Here is a 19,524-nt window from a genome sequence, read left to right as displayed (position 1 = left end):
ACAAGCACAGAGCACACACAAGCCTGAAGCAGACACACAGCACAGATGTTTGCTTCCTTCCAGGAGCTCTCAGTTGCTTAAGACCAAGTTTAATCTTGTGATCCAAGTGAAAAACCCTTCTGATGGGGGCTGGCAAGTATTCCAAAAGCCAAGGGTTACTAAAGCGTAGACAGAACACTGTCACAGCACCTTCACCACTCATGACACTTGGGAGCCTGTCCTGGTGTCCAGGCCCCAGCTTCAGCATCCACGGAGCCTTGGCACAGCTTTGGGAAGTGCCTCTGCCCCTCACGAGCAGGGAGCAGCGGCTCTTGGAGCAGTTCCTGCTCCCTTGGAGCCATGGAGAGCATGAAGCTCTGGGCCTGAGCCCCTTGCTGACCCCCAGCACTGCGGGAGCTGCCAAACACCCCGAGGCTGTTCTGGGAGCTCCATGGACAGCAGGGGCTCTGCCACCAGCACCCCCATCCTGGCAGGCTGAGCCAAGCATCAGCGGAGAGCACAAACCCAGCCTGGCTTCCAGGAGCCACGGCCAGCACACACCCTGGTGCCAGCAGCCTGAAGGGCACCGTGGCTGTGCAGAGACAGGGACGGTGTCTGAGCCCTCATGCCCAAGCAGCAGGTGCTGCTGGGCTGGACCTGCAGCGGGGCTGGACCTGCTGGACCTGCAGATGGGCTGGACCTGCAAGACCTACAGCTGGGCTGGACCTGCAGCTGGGCTGGACCTGCAGTTAGGCAGGACCTGCAGCTGGGCTGGACCTGCAGCTGGGCTGGACCTGCAGTTAGGCTGGACCTGCAGTTGGGCTGGTCCTGCTGGACCTGTGGCCGTGCTGGACCTGCAGCTGTGCTGAACCTGCAGCTGCATGTGACGCCACCAGCCCGAGCTAATCCTGCTCCGTGATTCCAGCAGCACAGGCTGCAGCAGAGCTGATAAGGAGCTGGCAGGGGATAGTGGCTGAGTTCTCCCCTGCCTTTACGTGGACAGTTACAAAACCCGTGGTTTTTTAAGAAAAAGACTCGGTCCTCGACCATCTCTCACAACCAGACACTCTAATCTTGTCTCACAGGCCAGGACTGACCAACAGCCTTCAAACCTGTGACTCAAAGTGTTTGTCTTACATTTGCATGTCTACCCTGAGACAAAACCAGCACGCTTCTTCTCTAAAAATATTAAACATCAAATATAGGTCTTCTACATGTGCCTTCTAATCTAAGTAAATACAAGTTTCACACCAGAAAATTTAAAATGTGCTTGCATACGGTAAGTGATATAATCATAGCTCGTGATTTAAAAGAAAAAGGCATTGCTGGGATGAAGAAGCAGTTTTCACTGGCCAAAAGGCTTCACCAAGTGAATTCCAACATGCCTGTCCTGTCAAATGCAAACTCAGACACTGCCTGTTTATCAAAAGCAATTGCACAACCCAGACTGAGCGGCCTGAAAACTGAAATGTGGACTGGCAAAAGGTTACTTAGAAGGAGACTAAAGGGGTTTTCCTTTTTTATGTGGGTCTGAGGAAAGGTTTTAAACTCACAGAGGGAAGTTTCAATTCAAAGTTAGATGGGATTTTGGATGAGGTCCTGGCACAGGGTGCCCAGAGAAGCTGTGGTTGCCCCTGGACCCCTGGCAGTGGCAAAGACCAGGCTGGACAGAGCCTGGGACAGTGGAAGGTGTCCCTGCCCATGACAACAGTGGCCCTGGATGGGCTTTGAGGCCCTTTCCAACCCAAACCATTCTGTGACCCTGTCTTCACTGTGCCAGCAATAATAAAAAAAGAAAGTAGAGACTTCCCCAACTCAGGGATCCAAAATAAAAGGTGAATGTGTCAGTGCTGGAGTGCCACAAAATTATAATCAAATATTTGACTCTGACTTTTGAGATGAAGGATGGTGACAGACACAGCCCCTCCCCAAACCAGCAGCAGCTTGGTGAGAGTGATGCTGCAAAGGCATTAATAAAGGCAGGTGACAACTCAGACACCTGAAGGAAGAGGAAAGTAATAATGCTCTGCAGCTCTTCCGTGAACAGAAAATAATAGCAACAAAGCAGCAGGTTTGGATTGAATGGGTCCAAAGTAATTCAAGTGTTCAGGCCAAGAGGAAGGCCCTGAGAAGGAGTATCTCAGGTAGTCCAGGGCACTGAGAACAGTGGAACAGCTCTTCCTTGAGAAATTGCTCTAGAGTGCAGTGGCACAGCTCTTCCACTTCTGTGCACAAACTGTGGTATCCTACAGCAAGGACACCACTGCCCGAAGCCTGACTTAATCCAAAGAAATACTGCTTTCGATGTGATCTGAAAGCCCTGCCTGACTGAGCTCCAGAAATAAGAGCAAAGCAACATGCCCTGGAGCAGAGCAGCAGCCATGGAAGATGGAGCCATTAGCTGCTCCCAGCCTGGTCTCACAGGCACAGAAAGGTCTTCAAAATACAGGCTGGAGAAGCCAGTAATTGTCATTTTAACACAGCGTCTCCCAGTGCAGCATCTCATCGTCAGCTTGTTTGTATTACTGGTAATTTTCACATGTTGGTGGAGGCTGAGTCCAAGCAATTAATGCTCTGCAGTATCTGCACGATGACTTTCTACTGGAAAGAATTAGAAACCCCCTCAGGGCAGAAATACGCAAAGGATTCCCAACACCATTCCCTGCTCCGGCATCGAGAACAGCTTTATTCACTAAAACTACAATTCTGGGAAAACTGTTAGAGATTCATCATCACCCTGGGAAATGTACAGCAGTAACACAATGTACTGCACACACACAGAGTTGCTGAGGAGGGATCTGCACACGCTGGGATCAGCCCTGGGATCCCATGGATCCGGACCCCAAGCACAGCCTGCCCCAAACGCACCCAGAGCAGAGCCAGCTCCTCACAGCAGCCCAATTTCTCACCTTGGAAACCCCTCAGATTTAATGCACCTTCAACACGAGGACTCTGTTAACACAGCAACAACAAACATAATCACCTTTCCTGGGAAAGAATGATTAGAGAGAGGAGAGCACTGAGTTCTACCCTTGGCAGTTAGAAAATAAAGAAAAATAAACTACTGGAATGGCTGTAACGTGGTCAAGCTCTTATGTTTCTTAAACAATTAAAGTTCTTTCTTGCTGTGTTTGTAGAAAATACTTCAAAAGATTACATTTTGGTTACAAATTTGTATGAATTGTATTAGATTGACATTTATTCTATTTACTACAATCTCCTTGCAGCTAAACTAGAGAAGAAAATTGATTTTTGCCAAACTAGGGTTTGGCTGCTTTTGGTGGCACATCTGTGGCAGCAGCACAGGAGGGAAAAGAACAACCCCCAGTGCTGCTACAGCAATCCAAAACGTGTGGGGACAACAGGGACAGCCAAGGAAACCACTGACGGTAATATGTGTGACAGAGTAAGCCATCTTTATAATAGAAGATTTTAATTTCCTAGATGTCTCTGCAACGATGACTACAGCACGGAAGAAGTGAAGGATGGCTTTCAAGGCCTTAGGAATTTCCCCAGGCAGCATCTGGAACAGCCTGTTTCCCATAATCACCTTGATTTATTTGAAATTTTAAAGACAAAATGAAGTATGGAATTTAACACATGGGGTGGGGGGAATACACACACATGTGAACATCCCAGTACCAAAAATGAGGAAAGGAAGAAGTCTGCAGGAAGACATCACCACAAGCACCCCAGACTTGCCCCTGTCCCCTCTCCATTTTGGCTGTTTACCTGGTGGCACCTGGGGACAATTTCTCAAGCACTGGAGCCAAAGGCAGGCACAGAAGCGCTCTGGCGGCCACTCAGGAACTCCTGCTCAGGAGCAGGCAGCAGGGAAGGGGCAGTGCTGGGATGGGAGCACAGCCACAGCTCCTCCTCCATCCTTCCTGCTGACAAACACCCTCGTCCCCTCGACACCCTGGCTGTCCCAAGATGATCAGTGAGAAGCCAGAACCCCTTCCCGAGCTGCCAGCTCCGAGCTCCATCCTGTGCAAGCAATGCACAGATAATATTCCTGAGCTTCACAGCCTTACATCTTCCAGCTGGAGCTCCCTCTGTGCTCGCAGAGCTCTCCAGCCTGGCACTGAGCACCCGAAATAGCTCAGAACAGCTAACCCAGAGAGCTCTGTGCACGCTCCCTGCCCAGCCCAGCGCTGACCCGCAGGGAACCAGTGGTGACTCCCCAGCCTCAACAGCCACCCCCAATCCCAGCCCTGCCCAGCTCTCCAGCCCACTGAAGAACTGCTCTTCCACTTCCATGACAGCCTGGCAGGGCTGGTGGGTTCTTCCTTTGAAATGGCCTCTGGCAAGGAAGCTTGTCCAAGTCTTGAAGGAGAAAAAGCAATGTCAACTGGATTTCCAGCTCCCCACAGGCTCAGAGAAGCCCAGGACACTGGATGAGGGATGTTTTCCTTCCAGGGGCAAGGACAGCTCTTTCGCAAGAGCCCCCACGTGCTCAGTGACCTTACAGGTTTACAGGCTCCCCCTCTGCCAAGGGCCGAGCTGGGCTCCCAACCCACGGGGCTCGAGGTCCTGGGCAACTCCAGGTGCTCCAGGAGCCCTGCCACGGGTTCCTTGCAGACAACATCTCTGTGGGCTGGCAGCTCCTCCAGTGGCAAAGCCCTGCTGGCCCAGGGGCTCAGTGGCACGGCCCTGGTCCCATGGAGCTCTCCCTGCCCAGGCTGAAGGGGCCCAGCCCATGTGCCAGCAGCCCCTCTGGCCACCCCTTCCCACCACCCTCCACCCTGGCTGCGCCTGCAGAGCTGCCTGCAGGTAAAAATAGGATGGTTTGGATGTCTTTGATAAAATCTGGAATCGCAAGTTTTGCTATTCCCATGAAGTTTAGGGCTTCCCTTGTTACACATTTCATTTTGAAATTAGGACAGTTTGAAGACGTCCACACCTTGAAATGCCGCATGCAGGAAGCCAGTGCTGGTAGCACTCATGAATACTTGGAAAGATTCAGAGCTGAATGCTGCATTTCCTTTAAAGCTCTTCCTCGGTTCCAAGCTGGGGTCAGCCAGGAATAGAAACCCAGTCACTTCCTCCTCCCCACTGGTATGCCGTGCGACTCAGCCAGGCTTTGATCCGCAACACGGAACAAGCTCAGGCACAAAAATAAGTGGACTTAGAAACCTCCAGATTGTTATTTAATAAAATATCAGATGTCCCAACCTTTAACGTGTTAAAAGAGTCTTTAAAGATTTATCTTTAAAGTGATAAAATAAGTCCAAGCTCATTTGTCAAACCAGTTGCTCTGGTTGGAAAGTAGCTGTCAAGTATCTCGATGACTCAGGATGTTGTCGTGCAGGCATCCTAATATTAACTGCTCCCTTCAATAAGAGCTGAAAAAGAAATGCTCTGCTACTCATAATACAGAATTCCAAGCACTCAGGTTCTTACAACACTTACATTTCAGATGAGGGAGTTTCAGCACTAGATTTTTAATCAAATCATGCACAGAACTTGCAAATCACCTGGCACTGCATGAGAACAGACTTGTCTTCTCCAGCTACGGAAACCAAGTCAGCACAGAACTTGTTAGATGGGTTTTGTTAAAAAAGAAGGTGTCAGAGAAGCTTCCTTTTCAGTTCAGAAAATGGCAGATGTGTGGGGTTAGCAGAAACACGTGTCCAGGAAGGGCAGAATTCATAAAGCCGCATGGCAATGACACCAAGGGAGCTCACACCAGAGCAGGACTGGGACCCTACACCAGAGAACTTACCCCACAGTCAGGGTGGCCAAGGGACCTCTCAAAAGCCTGGGCTGGGCTGGGACAAAGTAGGTCAGAGAAAGAGCCTTTGCTGAAATATGGATTAAAGCAGCAGTGCTATTCCAGCTGGGAGAGCCGATCTGTGATCCAGGATCAGGGCTACACTTCGTGCTGCTTCAAATAACAGCCTAAATTTAAGCTGCAGTTTTCTCTTAAACCTGAAGCTTATCAGGATTGTTTGGTCAAAGTAAATAACCCAAAAGCATTGCAAGTCTTCCTTTTCCCCCAAATGGGATTACATCATTTATTAATCAAAAGGAAAAGATGTAAAATCATTCTCTACCAACAAATTGTAATTCAAGTCTGGAAATCCCAGTAAGGTACTGGAAACACCTTGGACGTGGCACTCAGTGCTCTGGGCTGGTGACCAGGCAGGGATTGGGCACAGCTTGGACTCAATGGTCCAGGAGGGCTTTTCCAACCAAAATGATTCTGTTTGGGAATGACTTGTTAATAAAAGCCAGGTCTGGGGAACCCCAAAGGCCACTCCAATGCCATCGCTGGGGTCACTGCCAACCCTCACCAACAGGCAGTGCATCCCCTGAGCAGTATGCTCTTATTTTAATAAACATGTAAAAATCATGTATTATCTTACTAAAATTGAAGTGTGAAGTGAAATTAAATTCCATACATCTTCAGCATCCAAAAACTATTCTGCATATGAAGTCTAAGATTTCTAATTTTTAAAGCTGTTTTAGAAATCTGTTTTCAGATACTGTTTTTCTCATATTTGCTTATGTTCCAATCCAGTCCATGTTTTAAGAGAACCAAGATGCAGAGTCCTTTATTAAAAAAAAGTGTAATTGTACCTACATCACACTCATACGGGGACAGCACAATTGATTTGGGAGCAATTCATACGGAACACGAGTTTAACAGAAATTCAACAGGCAAAATAAACCATCAAAGGCCCTGGCAGCAAAAGTAACCCACAGAAAAAAGTACAAGAGAGACAACAACAGCCGGGGAGTAGGAAACTGAAATCGGCATGCAAGCTGAAATCCACATGAAACCATCACATCTGCCAGTTCTTTTCTTTCTTCAGTTTTGGTTTTTGTTTTTGAAGTTAACAAGCCTGGACTGCATTCTTGTGCAACAAATCCACACATGTGCATGCAGAACATGCATGTTTGCAGCATGGATTTATTCAAAACCTTTGCTGATGGCTTTAGGGAGGTATTAATTCAGAAAGGTAACAGAATCTCTTAGGGGGAATTAAAAATAAGCAAGAGAAAAAGAAAATTACAGGTACACAGCAAGGGACAGCGTGCCTGCGGATAGGTGTGCTGCTCTAAAAGACATCATTCTAAATTTACAGCATCTGACCAACTGAAAAGCTACAAAATCATAAATAAAATGTAGAGTTTGATACATTACAGCTGTATTCACCACACCCACGACCCCCCCCAATTTTTAAGTGATGGGGGAGATCCCCCAGCCCTTTCCTGGCAGCGCAGCCATGGGAACATCGCCCTCCTGCACAGCCACAGCTGAGCCCTGCAGCTGCCCCTGCCCCTGCCCGCCCCCTGAGGGGCTCCTGCTCTCCTGACCCTGCCCTGCACCAGGCCCCCAAGAGGTTCCTGCTCTCCTGGCCATGCCCCACACCAGCCCAAGAGGTTCCTGCTCTCCTGCCCCTGCCCACACCAGCCCCACGAGAGGTTCCTGCTCTCCTGCCCCTGCCCCACACCAGCCCCACAAGAGGTTCCTGCTCTCCTGGCCATGCCCCACACCAGCCCCACAAGAGGTTCCTGCTCTCCTGGCCATGCCCCACACCAGCCCCACAAGAGGTTCCTGCTCTCCTGGCCATGCCCCAGCCCGGTGGCACGGTGGTGTCAGACTTGCTCTGGCAGCACAGCCCTGGCACAGCTCCCTGGCCATTCCAAGCCCTCCCAGACCCTGTTACTACATCCCTACACCCCACCACACCTTGGTGCAGGTTCTCCAAGCCGTGACAGCAAAAATAAACCACATCAGCTGCGCTTTTCTGTCAAATTCCAGACTCCTGGCTCAGGGCAGCGTGGACCTGCTGGAGCTTGGCAATAAAAATCCCTGAGAACCCCCAAACTGGTGCTGTCAAAGCAGGCTGTGAGGGCAGGGGAAGGCAAGGAGACACCAGGCAGGCTTTGGAGAGCTGCCAAGGGGCTGAAGCCCAAAGCAAGGCCAGGTACACACACACCACAAGCATCCATGTCCTTCCCAATGTGCAGCTGGGAAGGAAGAGATCCATGGAAGCCCTCCCCTGTCATATCCAATTCACATAGCTGGAAAGGAGCTGTGTAATGGCTGAAGGATTCTCAGCTAAGACCAGAACCTCATTTTCTAGAAATTTCACAGAATTTGTAACCCCAGATATTCTGTTTTCACATCCCTCTCACCAGTGAGACACAGCCAAGCTCCTGCCTGCTTGTGAGCAGAGGGGTCACCCACCTTCCAGCCCCTCCTCTCCATGAGAGCTGCCAGCAGGAACAGGGATTCAAACATCCAGGGACAGGAACACACAGCAAGAACCCCCCAGATCACCCCTGCCAGCAAAGTTTTAACAAGAAAAGACTGAAGTCCCTGCTGCACCCAGAAGTGCACCAGGTGGCATCTTCCGGCTAAGGACACTGACAGCACCTTTCCCAGGTTTCTTGGAAAATAGAAAGCCAAGCCAGGGAGCCATGAAACCACTTCCATTATTTGCTCCTTGAACTGATGACAGACTTCACTGACACTTCATGATTTGCTCCTCCTTGACTCTACAGCCCATTTCTGAGTTTCCCAGATAATATTTTGAAGAAAACTATTCATTTGTGCCCTCACTTCTTTATAAAAGTCCCGTCCTGAGCAATACTTACTAACTTTAAACTCAGCTACACAAATAAAAGCAACGAGAAATAAGTATCTGAAAAAAGCAACACAAGAGTAAATGGTGCCCTGCTGCTCACAAGTTTCATATTAAATCTTGTGTGACCGTGGTGCAGAAATTTGATGATCTCCAGCTGTTTTCTGACACACAGTAACTGTACAAACATATTACAAATAGTATGAAGAATGTATTACTGTAAAATCCAATATAAAACTCGTTTTCTTTACTAAATTACAGTAGCAGTGAACTGAATTCAAGAAAGACATGATCATTATTTTAGAATTCCTTCCCCAACAGTACTTTTGCCTTCCCAATCTCACTAAAACTGAGATATTTGATCAAAAAGGGGAAGTTGTGTACGATACTGCATCCCCACAGCAAAGTATCGGCAGTTTGTGGGATATTAATTTCCAAAATACATCAGGATTGTGATTTTCTAGGAGGATTTAGCACAGACTGGGAGCTCCACAGGTAGAGCCAGAATTTGGAGGTTTAATGGTGGCCTGGTGGCACTGGCTGGATTGGAAAGGCACTGGGGCTGGTACAGAAACATTCTCCACACACCATGTCAAGATGACTTCTGAAGAGCACAATTTCCTCCAGAAATTCACACAATCGTGGTGATTATTGATTTAAGGCACCGGGATTATAGAACTCTACATGATATCCTGGGTAAGTAACAGCGCGTCCTGGAGTCTGAACTCGCCTCTCACACAGGAGCAGAGAGAAAACCTGACCTCATCTCCATCCCCTGCATTCCAAAGGCCAGCTCCAGGCCTGCAGCTCCCTGAGCCAGAGGAGCTGCAGCTGCTCCTGCTGCTCCTGCCAGACACCTCTGGGACGTGGAGGTGACACAGCCGGCGGGGCAGCCACGGCACACGGAGGGAAATCCTTGGCCAGGGTGTTTTATAGCTCCACTTCAAGCAACACAGGCACAGCTTGAGCACAGGGAGACACTGCTTCATCCATCCAGGGATGGAATTCCTGCAGGAAACGTCACGGCAGAGGTTTGTGGGAGCTGAGTCAGGGCATGGCAGGCACAGGCACCACACCTGCTCTGGAGGAAAACCCCCAGGAGAGACATGGTAACTGTGCCTGACTGTCCTTCCAGCCCAGCACTTCTGGGGACACATCCCCACGTGTGGGGACAGCCCAGAGCTCCTGCCTCTCCTGCCACAGGCAGCAAGGGCTGCACAGCCAGAGTCTCCCAGCTGCCCTCAGGGCTGTGGTACCGAGCGCTCTGAGGCACAGACGGAGCTCGCTCCGTGCAGGTGATGCTCTCTGACATCCCTCTGCAGGCAACCAGCCAAGGCCACAGCTGGCCACACCCTCACACATGGGCAAAGAAACCCTGGATTTTGTGTTTTGTTTTTTTCCCACAGATAGCCCAAAGGAGCTGCTCTGGAGTCAGAGCCAAGACAATGAGATGAAATTATTCTTTTTTCGCGTGTATCATCTATTCCAGCTGTACTGGTTCACTCCTGTCCCAGGGGGATGAGGCCATCCACTGACAGCATCTGACCAGTATTTCCAGAACCCAACACTGAGAACAGGATTAACTCCTGGTCTGGGAGGGCCTTGGCTATTTAAGCAAAGGCTGTGTTATAAAAGGGCATCAATGGATCTCACACTACAGTGGCTGTTACAAATGGTTATCAATGCATCTCACACCACAGTGAATCAGCCAGAAAATCCCTGGGATGAGAACAATAATCTGTACATGCAACAGTGCCACACATTAATTCTTCAGTAAATAAGATTAAAATCTGTGTATACTTGAGACTCTGGGAGACAAAGGCTGGGAAACCAAAGACAGCTTAACCCAAACTCGCCGGGTCTGGTGCACAGCACTCAGCACATCCAAATGTGCAGAAACCACCTTGTTGCACACACGCTCGTTCTGTGCTTCCGAGCTCCAAGCTGATCACTTCACAAAGGCATTTCCAAGCTCACTCCTCTACACCAGAGCTGCCACTCACAGTTATTTTAACAGCACAAACACAAGGTAATTGTAACTACGGCTCTACAAAGCTTTTCCCATAGCTCATAACTTGGGCTGAAAACAGGATTTTATTGGGATGTTGTTTTCCTCAGGACTGGTGCCACTGGGACCATTCACAGAATGCATACGTGACACCACAGCAGCACCTCGGGCAGGCTTCAGCTATCCCAAAATGAATGGGAGGAGGAAAGTTACCACCACACTGAGCAGTGCCTACAAAACTGGACCCAGGAAGACAGGAGGACTTGAGAAGCTTTTGAAGTACAGAAATAAATCCAGTTTGCAGTTATATATACACACAGAATATGCAGCACTTGTTCATTTCCAGAACGAGCAGCAATAATCAAAGGAACAAGGGAAATTTGCTTCCCCCAAGATAAATTACTCTCACAGTAAAAGTAATCTTTAGCATGGTAAATACACGATGTAGGAGTTAGATAATACCTGTATTTCACATTTCTGAGAAGATTCGTGAGCAGGACTCAGTCAACCACAGCTTTGCCTTCACTGGCAGAAGGGATTCACTACAAGGGGTTGAACCATGGAGATAATTTTTTTTTAAATGGTATGGACAACAAAAGTAAGGATGTTTAAAACAGAGATCATTGTAGGGAGAAATAAATTTGTAGAAGGCAACAATATGGACTGGACTTACAACCTCCCTGGCTATGAGCTCGATGGAAGGATCAGCCAAAAGTGGGAAAAGTGGATTACAGCTTACATGACCTCTCATTTATGAAGTCACCTTTTCACAGCACCTCAGAGCACATTCTGCAGGACATTCCTGATTCACCCCTTTCAGCCAAAACAACCCGATTTTTTTGCCATGTACTTCCAGAGGCAAACCCCCAAGTACAGTATTACATTAAGCTGACAAATCACAACACAGACTACTGGCAGCCTGAGCACTCCAAACACCACGCCTGGGTTTTATATCAAACTAGAATTATTAAAAAAGCCCCGATTCCGGATGTCCCATACATTATCCACTGCTGAGTCAGGCAGCACTTAAAGCTCTGCATCCAGCCCTGCCAAGCCACCGGCCTTGGCCAGCAGCCGAGGGAAACAAAGCGGGAAGACAAACGGACAACTGACCTTTCCCACTGCTGGCAAACAATCCCTTTTCTTCCCTTCCTTCTCACACTGCACCTGAGCCCAAGAAGAATGCCAGTGAAAGAGTTAAGGGTAGAAGGGTAACTGTTGGAAGCAAGGCTTTGGACTGCGACCGGCCAGAGAAACTTCTCCTCCTTCCAGACTCTCCTCCTCTTTAATGGCTTCTCTCAGCTCTTGCCCTTTCTTAAACTTCCTTAATGATCCTTATCCCCCACAAGCTTAAGTACTAGGAATGATTTCAACTGTAATAAGAGAAGCCCTAGCAGTGCCAATGGGGCCCAGTTTCTGCGAATTCTGGCTGTAGGAGCAAGCCCTGCATTGCTGGGCCGGCGCTCGGCATCCTTCACTCCCCCCACAACAAGCCACATCTCCAGGAAGCCAGAGCAACAGGAGTTGAGTGAAGGATTTAATGTATATACCATGCAAGAGCCCCTCGAGTGTGTGTTGCTAAAACCATTTCCTTGAAATGGAACGGTTTTCCCTGGGTTTGTGTAATAAATCACAGGAACATCCCATTGGAGACGGACGCCAGCAAAGCCTCCAACTCTCCAGCGAAGCATTGCAGCGCGATTTGCTTCCCTTCCAGCTGCTGTCTCACTGCCATTAAGGACAATCTAAGGTAAACTGTCTGCTAGCCTACTTCTTCCTCCCTTTTATTCTGTCCACCTTCTCCATTCACTGCACCCGCTGGGAGAGGAGACCCGGAGCAATCCTGGACGAAGCCATCCTGCCTCTCAGGATCTGGAGCTTGAGGAGCTGCAGCTCAGCGTTTCAGCAGCTCAGCACAAGCACCAGCTGGCTCTTTCAACAACAGCTTATTGATTATTGCCAATTCATTCCCATTAATCCAATCCCAAAGTTTGCATTCTGTGTGTTAACTCCTGGATCCCTCCTGCAGCTCGCTGTGATTGATTGGTTTGCTTGGGCCTGATTAGCACTTGCTCATTAAAGCCAGCATGCCGGGCTACCTGGAGGAGCAAAACCACTCAGAAATGGCACGACATCAATTCCAGCCTGAATGGATAGAAAGGGACATTCCAGGTTTCCCATTAAACAGGCAGATTAAATACAACCAGGGCTGAACTGCAGCTTTTCTTTCCCTGTGTTCATTCTACAATTAATATGTTATTAGTAGACAAATAATTCTACAAACACCGAAAAGTATTTCCTCCTGGAACCTGAAGCTTCTCAAAATCCCAGCCTCCACCTCTCACATTTAGTACCTAAAAAAAACCAGACCACGGGAACCTGGCAAGAAAGTCCTTCCTTTGTTTCTAAAACAAATGCCAATTTTGTTAAGTCTTCTGCAAGAAAAACAAACAAATCCACACCGCATCACCTTAAACTAACCCAGTTTAGACCAAGTATTTCTGGCAAGGTTCGACAAGAAAGAAAATTCCTCCTTCAAACCCAGGGCTCATTAATACCTCGAACACTGTAAAAGGAAGATGGAATTGCCTGAATGTTATAGAATAAAAACAATAAAGCAAACCCAAACAATGCTGTTTTTAGAACCGGACTTTGTAGTTGAAGTGTATAAAGATCCTTGGGAAGTAAGAAAAGCTTCCACAAAACTGTGAATAATGCATTTTTATGCAAAGCTCAGCTAGGAGCCACCTCAAAATTCCTTACACATTCCATAAAGAAAAAAAAAAATCCATTATCTTACGGCAAAAAGGAAGCAATAAAATATAAGATGACCTTGCAGGAAGCAAGAACGTCAGTGCTGAGGCCCAGCGTGGATAACCCTGGGCACTGGAGGAGGCAGCTGGTGCCGGGATGCTCCGGGACGTTCCCTGCACTGCTCCTGCACCGCCACCACCGTCCCCAAAGTGCTGCAGATGGCACCAGAACATCTCCCCCTGCTCCCCCAGGAGCAGCTCTGCCACACTCACAGCTCAGAGGAGCTCCTCATCCCTCCAGGATCACACACAGGACACGACTCTGGCATCTCCCTGTGACCCAGCCCGAGCACTGGGGCCCTGCCTACACAGCACCGCCTCGGAATTACCCTCACCACTCACATTCCCATTATCTCGGGGGAATCTGCTCATTTCAACTGGCCCTGAAACCCTCCCCGATGCAGAAACACTTCTTGCTCTGACACAGAGTTTATGATCGTCATTAAAGATACAGCGAGAGCAGAGGAAATAAACTCCCAAAAAAATCCCCATGAAACAAACTGAGCACAACATGGCATTAAACTAATTACGCAAAAGGTGAGCACAAAGCATTTCTACTCTGTCAAAATAAATGGTAAGACACGCTCAATATTCATGTATCAAGGTGGAATCTAGCCACAGATTTTGATTTTCTTTTTGGGATCTCTTACATTGCAAATTGCTTGAAATACTTCAAAGGAAAAAAAACCAAAACATTTACAACAGAAATGAAAATCTATGGAAGAAACTGACAACGAAAGAAAGTTAAGAGCTGTCTTCCTGAAATAAAGAAGAAATCCAACCATGGGAAAATGGAGCAAGTATCAGTGCAGGGAGAGCCCCGGGACTGGTGAGAACGCCCCAGGGACCCAATTGCTAGCAGAGCAATAAAACCCAGAATGTTAAACCAGATCCTTCATCAAAAGCCTACAAATGCTGTGTTTCTGTAGAGGCGCTTGCAGAGCCATTTTCTAACAGACTCCACGAAATCCCCCTCCTCCGTGGAGGCCACACGCTGCTCCTGCACGGAGCTGTTAAACACGGAGCGGCCGGGGGAGACACAGCTGGGTGTTCCCCTGGAACGGGAACAGTTCCTGCGGCACGGCCGAGCGCAGCTGGCCCGGAGCGGGGCCGGAGCGGGGCCGGAGCGGGGCAGAACGGGACCGGAGCGGGGCCGGAGCGGGGCCGGAGCGGGGCCGGAGCGGGGCCGGAGCGGGGCAGAACGGGACCGGAGCGGGGCAGGAGCGGGGCAGGAGCGGGGCCGGAGCGGGGCCGGAGCGGGGCAGGAGCGGGGCAGGAGCGGGGCAGGAGCGGGGCCGGAGCGGGGCAGGAGCGGGGCCGGAGCGGGGCAGGAGCGGGGCAGGAGCGGGGCAGGAGCGGGGCAGGAGCGGGGCAGAACGGGACCGGAGCGGGGCAGGAGCGGGGCAGGAGCGGGGCAGGAGCGGGGCAGGAGCGGGGCCGGAGCGGGGCCGGAGCGGGACCGGAGCGGGACCGGAGCGGGGCCGGAGCGGGGCCGGAGCGGGGCAGGAGCGGGGCCGGAGCGGGGCCGGAGCGGGGCCCGAGCGGGGCAGAACGGGACCGGAGCGGGGCAGGAGCGGGGCAGGAGCGGGGCCCGAGCGGGGCCCGAGCGGGGCCCGAGCGGGGCCGAGCGGGGCCGGAGCGGGGCCGGAGCGGGGCCCGAGCGGGGCAGAACGGGACCGGAGCGGGGCAGGAGCGGGGCAGGAGCGGGGCAGGAGCGGGGCCGGAGCGGAGCAGGAGCGGGAACGGAGCGGGGCAGGAGCGGGGCAGGAGCGGGGCAGGAGCGGGGCAGGAGCGGGACAGGAGCGGGACAGGAGCGGGACAGGAGCGGGACAGGAGCGGGAACGGAGCGGGGCCGGAGCGGCAACGGAGCTGGCCCAGCCACGCTGCTCCTCCTGCAGCCCTTCCCTGCATCACCTGCACCTCTGCATTACTCGAGGAAACACAACCAGCACTGCACTGGCCACAGGTAGGAACCAGCTCCCCACACCCCCTCCCACTCCCCAGTTAAATTCCAGGTGTGTTCAAGTCTGACTGCAAATATTCTTATCTCTTTAAAGGCAGTTATTGAACAAGCTGCTGAGTATTTCCCACTCGGAATCTTCTTGTCCATGTAAGGTAAATGCGATACCGAGCACAGCGAAAACTCGAGTTCAGCTTAAATGTAATTCTAGAAATTTACCCAGCAACCAAGTTATTTTTGTGCATAACTTTAAGTAATGCTAAGAAGGAAAAAAAGCCCACAGTGATTGATCCTCTAACCCCTGGGAACGAAAGAACTTTTGTATACACTTAAATACTTCCTTCCATACTGCCTGTGTATGGGTCCTGCTGCCACATACTCGATTTTCCCTCTAGGCTGTATCTTGGAAGCTTTATTTTTATTTATTTACTTTTTAGAGCATGCCAGCTCCCCTCCACTTTTCTTCCCTTTAATACCAATAATTGAGTAGTTGCTTAAAGCTGCTGTTGTACTGTGGGATAAACATTCCCCAGTGATGTCTAATCAGCCACACATACCAAACAGAAAAGGAAAAAATAAAGGAAAGAAAGCCCAAGCAACAACCCAGCATGCAGAGTTGTGCTAAACACGCTTGTAGCGTTTTAATAAAGAGGAACAAAAACTAATTACCTTGAATAGCCATTAGAGAAAGCAGGTCTGCCAGAGAGGTTGAGCGTTCCCAGCGGAGCCAATGCCTCGTCCCCCGATCCCTGGCACCTATTCCAATTTTCTGACCCGGCAGGAAGAGATGGAATGATATTAAAAATTGGTTTCTGATCCTGCTGCTGAGAGAGCGACGCAGTATTTAAATCATAGTGGTACATCTGTCCCCCAGAGGTGCTGACACCGTGGATGGAGATGGCCGAGACTTTCGTACCCAGCAGGTTTGACCCGGAGAAGTTGGCCTGGCAGTAAAGCGGGCCCAAGTTTTCCTGCTTGATGCCGGGAGTACACAGTTCAATGAAGTCTTCCTTTTCTGTTTTCACTTGCGGCACTGGCATTTTGGAACTGGGTAAAAGGTCACCACGGTCATTAATTTTAGGTTTAGTGTCAGATAAAAGAGGAGGCTTGCAGTCTTCGCCGAGACTTCCTTCCAGGAGAAAGGCGTCGTCCGCGGATATGGGGGAGAGCAAGCCACCGTCATCGAGCAACGGGTCCAGCCGCCATGGGCTCCCGTTGGGCTCCTTGCCCGGCGACACCGGCGGCAATTCCAGATCCTGGAGGATATCCAGGGTGCTTTGGTCTTCAGAGAACAACTTCAAGTTGCCACCATTCGAGCCCACCTGGCTTTGGACTGCAGCTCCCGACTCCGCGGGGACGCTGCGCCCGGCCATGCCTGGGAAATCCGGCTCGAGCGGCACCTCAGAAGACGCGGTTCCCTTTGCGTCCTCGGCCAGGCTCGAGGACTTGTTCAAGCTCGCGATGCTTTCCTCCAGGAGCCTGAAGTCCGTTTCTCCAGAAGAGATGTGGATTTGGCCCTGGTGCGAAAATCCAAGGTCGTTTCCCATCACTTTTGCGTCTGTTTCACCCATGTACAGTCCCATCGAGAGCGACACTGCCTTGGAAAGGTCTGGCTGAGGCACATTGTTTCCTAATCCTTTTGGAAAGTCAGCCAAAGCAGGTTGCTGACTGGAATCCGACTGAGAAGATGCAGGGAGAGGAGATGTAGACACAGGGGCTTGGACAGTAGCTCCACCCCTGAAGGGTGGATGGAAGTCCATCACGATCCCTCCTTTGGTACTGATGAGCGCATTTTTCCTGGTTTCGTCCCGATCCGACGGGTTAAGCAATTCTTTGGAATCCATTACTTTACCATTAACTATAAAAAGATAAGAAGCAGTCAAAGTCAGCACAGCAAGGACATGTTAATAACAGCTTTAAAATAAAAAGCCTAAATCCTTTGCCTGGCGAACCTGGCTCAGCTGCTCTGAGAATGAAGGCACAGCACACCACGCTCTGGGTTGACACGTGCCACGTCTCTCAAACACACTGCGCTTGTTTTCAGCAGGGTTTAGTTCTTGTTTGCTGCCTAGTGAGGAGGAACTATGTATTTTAAAACTTTGCTCATCCTGGATGAAGGGGCAAGTCTGCCTGCACACAACTTGGAATCAAGCTACAGCACACGACATCTCTTCACGCACTCTCCAGCTCTGTCACCCATCCCTCCACTAAGGAACTGTAAGAATTGTTAAAGAACCGAGTTAACAAACTTTGCCAGGTAAATTTCCCTGCTATTTAACTACACCTCGAGCAGGAGAAAAGGACATTTGCCACCTTTCCCTGTCAGCTTTCCCCTTGCAGAGCAGGTCCGGAGATCCCAGAGGCGGGTTTGCCATTCCCCAGGACTCAACCTCCCGACCACAACACACAGCATCTGCCACCTCTGCACAGGTCCAGTCTTGAAATGCAACCCACCCATCTCGCAATAAACCTCGCATAATCTTTAAATGCATCTCAAATTTATAAATAAAATCTACCTAAAAATAAAGCAGGATTTTTATTAGCTTCCAGCACCCTGCCCGTTCACGGCTACTCTCCAAACACACCCGACACTGAAAACAAACCTCGTAAGTTTCAGATGTTTGTATTTGCTACATGTTGGTGGTTTTTTTTTTCAGCGGAAAGCATAAATATTTGGAGGAGCACCGTAAATTCTTCGGCAAACTTCCGAGCCGGTGTCGGGCCCTCCTCCCCCGGCAGTGCCGCAGTCCGGGGGGCAGCGCCCCAGGCCCGGCCCGGCCCGGCCCGTCCCGTCCCCCCGCGGGGACCCCGCCGCAGCCCGGCCCCGCTTCTGTGCGCAAAGTTAAAGTGCGAGCGGCGGAAAGGCCCCACGTGGAAAAGCTTAAGGTGGCCCGGGCGAGCTGGCGGCGGAGCCCCGGGCAGCCTGAGCGGCCCTCGGGGGGCTCCGGGCCGCGCTGTCCCCCGGGATGGAGCCCCCGGGAGCCGCAGCCCCGGGCGGGACGGGCACCCCGAACCGCTGCGCTGCTTAAGGTGGACACCCGACAGCGACCGGAAAAAATACAACTATCTACCTCCAGCGCTGCCTTCTTCCTTTTTAACGCGAAGGGGAGGGAAGAGGTAGTTATTTCATTTGACAATTCCCCCAACGCCCCAAAAAACAAGGCGGCGAATCATCCAGCGTAGGAAACGTGTCAAAAATCAGCTGCGAGAGTCTGCCCAAGGGCGGAAAACGCCGCAAATACTTAAAGCCGCCGGATCGCAATAAAATCGCCCTCGCAAAGTGGAGTTTTGAGAGCAATGTGTCGGGACCTGTTGAGCCGTCTCCCGGCACACCCACTCGTGCAGAGCCAGCCCCGCGCGGGGCTCGGCCGCGCTCCCCCGGGACCGGCCCGGGCTCCCCGCGCCCCGCCGGGCCGGCCCCGCCGCCGCTCCCGCCCCGGGGGCGCCTCGGCTCGGCTCCCCCCGGCCCGGCCATTCCTGAGGGAACCGCCGCCGCTCCCCCCGCCCAACTCCCGAAGGGAAGAGCGGCCCCCGCGGGACCCCCGCCGCCCTTACCTCGTCCGGGGGAGGGCGCTGGGGCTCCTTCAGCCGCCCACGGCCATGGCGGCCCGCGGCGGGGGCGGCAGCCGGCTGAGGGGGTCAACAGCCGCCCCTCAGGGGCCGCGGCGGCGGCGGCACCGCTCCCCCCGCTGCCGCCGATGCTGCTCCGGCCGCGGCCGCTGCTCCTCCCGCGGGCCCCAGACCCCGACCCGTCCCCGCCCGCCGCCGCGGCGCCCCCTCCGTTAATTAGCGCTAATTGCCTCGGCGGAGCTCGCCCCCCCGCGCTCCCCGCCCCGTCCCCGCGCCGGGCAGCGCCGCGCTCGGCGGTTCTGCCCCCGCCACAAAATGGAGGACGGCGGCGGCCGCCTCCTCCCCTTCCCCTCCCTCTCTCCCTCCCTCCCTCCGCCTCCCCGACGTGGAGAGGGAGTGGAGACAGCCGGCTCGGCGAGGGGCGGCCGCGGCCAGAGCTGCTCCGCGCCCCGGCTCCGCTCCGCTCGGCTCTGCCGTGCCCTGCCCGGCTCCGGCCCCGCCGCCGCCCGGCTCCGGGGCAGCCCCAGCCGAGGGGGAACGGTGCGACCTGTTGGTGGAGACGGGAAAGTGCAGCCGGGCCGGGCCCGAGCGGGCAGG

General features: G+C 51.9%; 1 protein-coding gene and 1 long non-coding RNA gene across 8 annotated transcripts in view; one reads left to right on the top strand and one right to left on the bottom strand.

The window, feature by feature from the left end:
* NR3C1 (nuclear receptor subfamily 3 group C member 1) overlaps positions 1-19,081 on the bottom strand; it is a 60,482-nt gene extending 41,401 nt beyond the window's left edge. For 2 of the 7 annotated variants that reach the window (XM_086851824.1, XM_086851827.1), the window contains exons 1-2: positions 17,310-17,572; positions 16,027-17,215 (exon numbers count right to left, since the gene is read on the bottom strand). In XM_086851824.1, the coding sequence (XP_086707950.1) occupies positions 16,027-17,201 (1,175 nt within the window). In that variant the 5' untranslated portion in view covers positions 17,202-17,215; positions 17,310-17,572. Of the gene's footprint in view, positions 1-16,026; positions 17,216-17,309; positions 17,573-17,960; positions 18,115-18,428; positions 18,728-18,912 lie in introns of those variants that run through there. The other 5 variants (XM_086851823.1, XM_086851825.1, XM_086851822.1 and 2 more) reach the window with 5 other exon arrangements.
* On the top strand, positions 15,303-16,545 carry LOC147650317 (uncharacterized). The gene is made up of 3 exons (XR_015276740.1): positions 15,303-15,363; positions 15,455-15,512; positions 16,439-16,545. It is a non-coding gene; the product is annotated as an uncharacterized LOC147650317 (long non-coding RNA).
* Positions 19,082-19,524: the final 443 nt, after the last annotated feature.

Source organism: Cyanistes caeruleus, chromosome 15 (assembly GCF_971803275.1).
Source record: "Cyanistes caeruleus chromosome 15, bCyaCae1.hap1.1, whole genome shotgun sequence".
Lineage (NCBI taxonomy): Eukaryota > Metazoa > Chordata > Aves > Passeriformes > Paridae > Cyanistes > Cyanistes caeruleus.
Note: the sequence above shows the minus strand (reverse complement) of the source record. Positions and strands in the feature narration are given on the sequence as shown.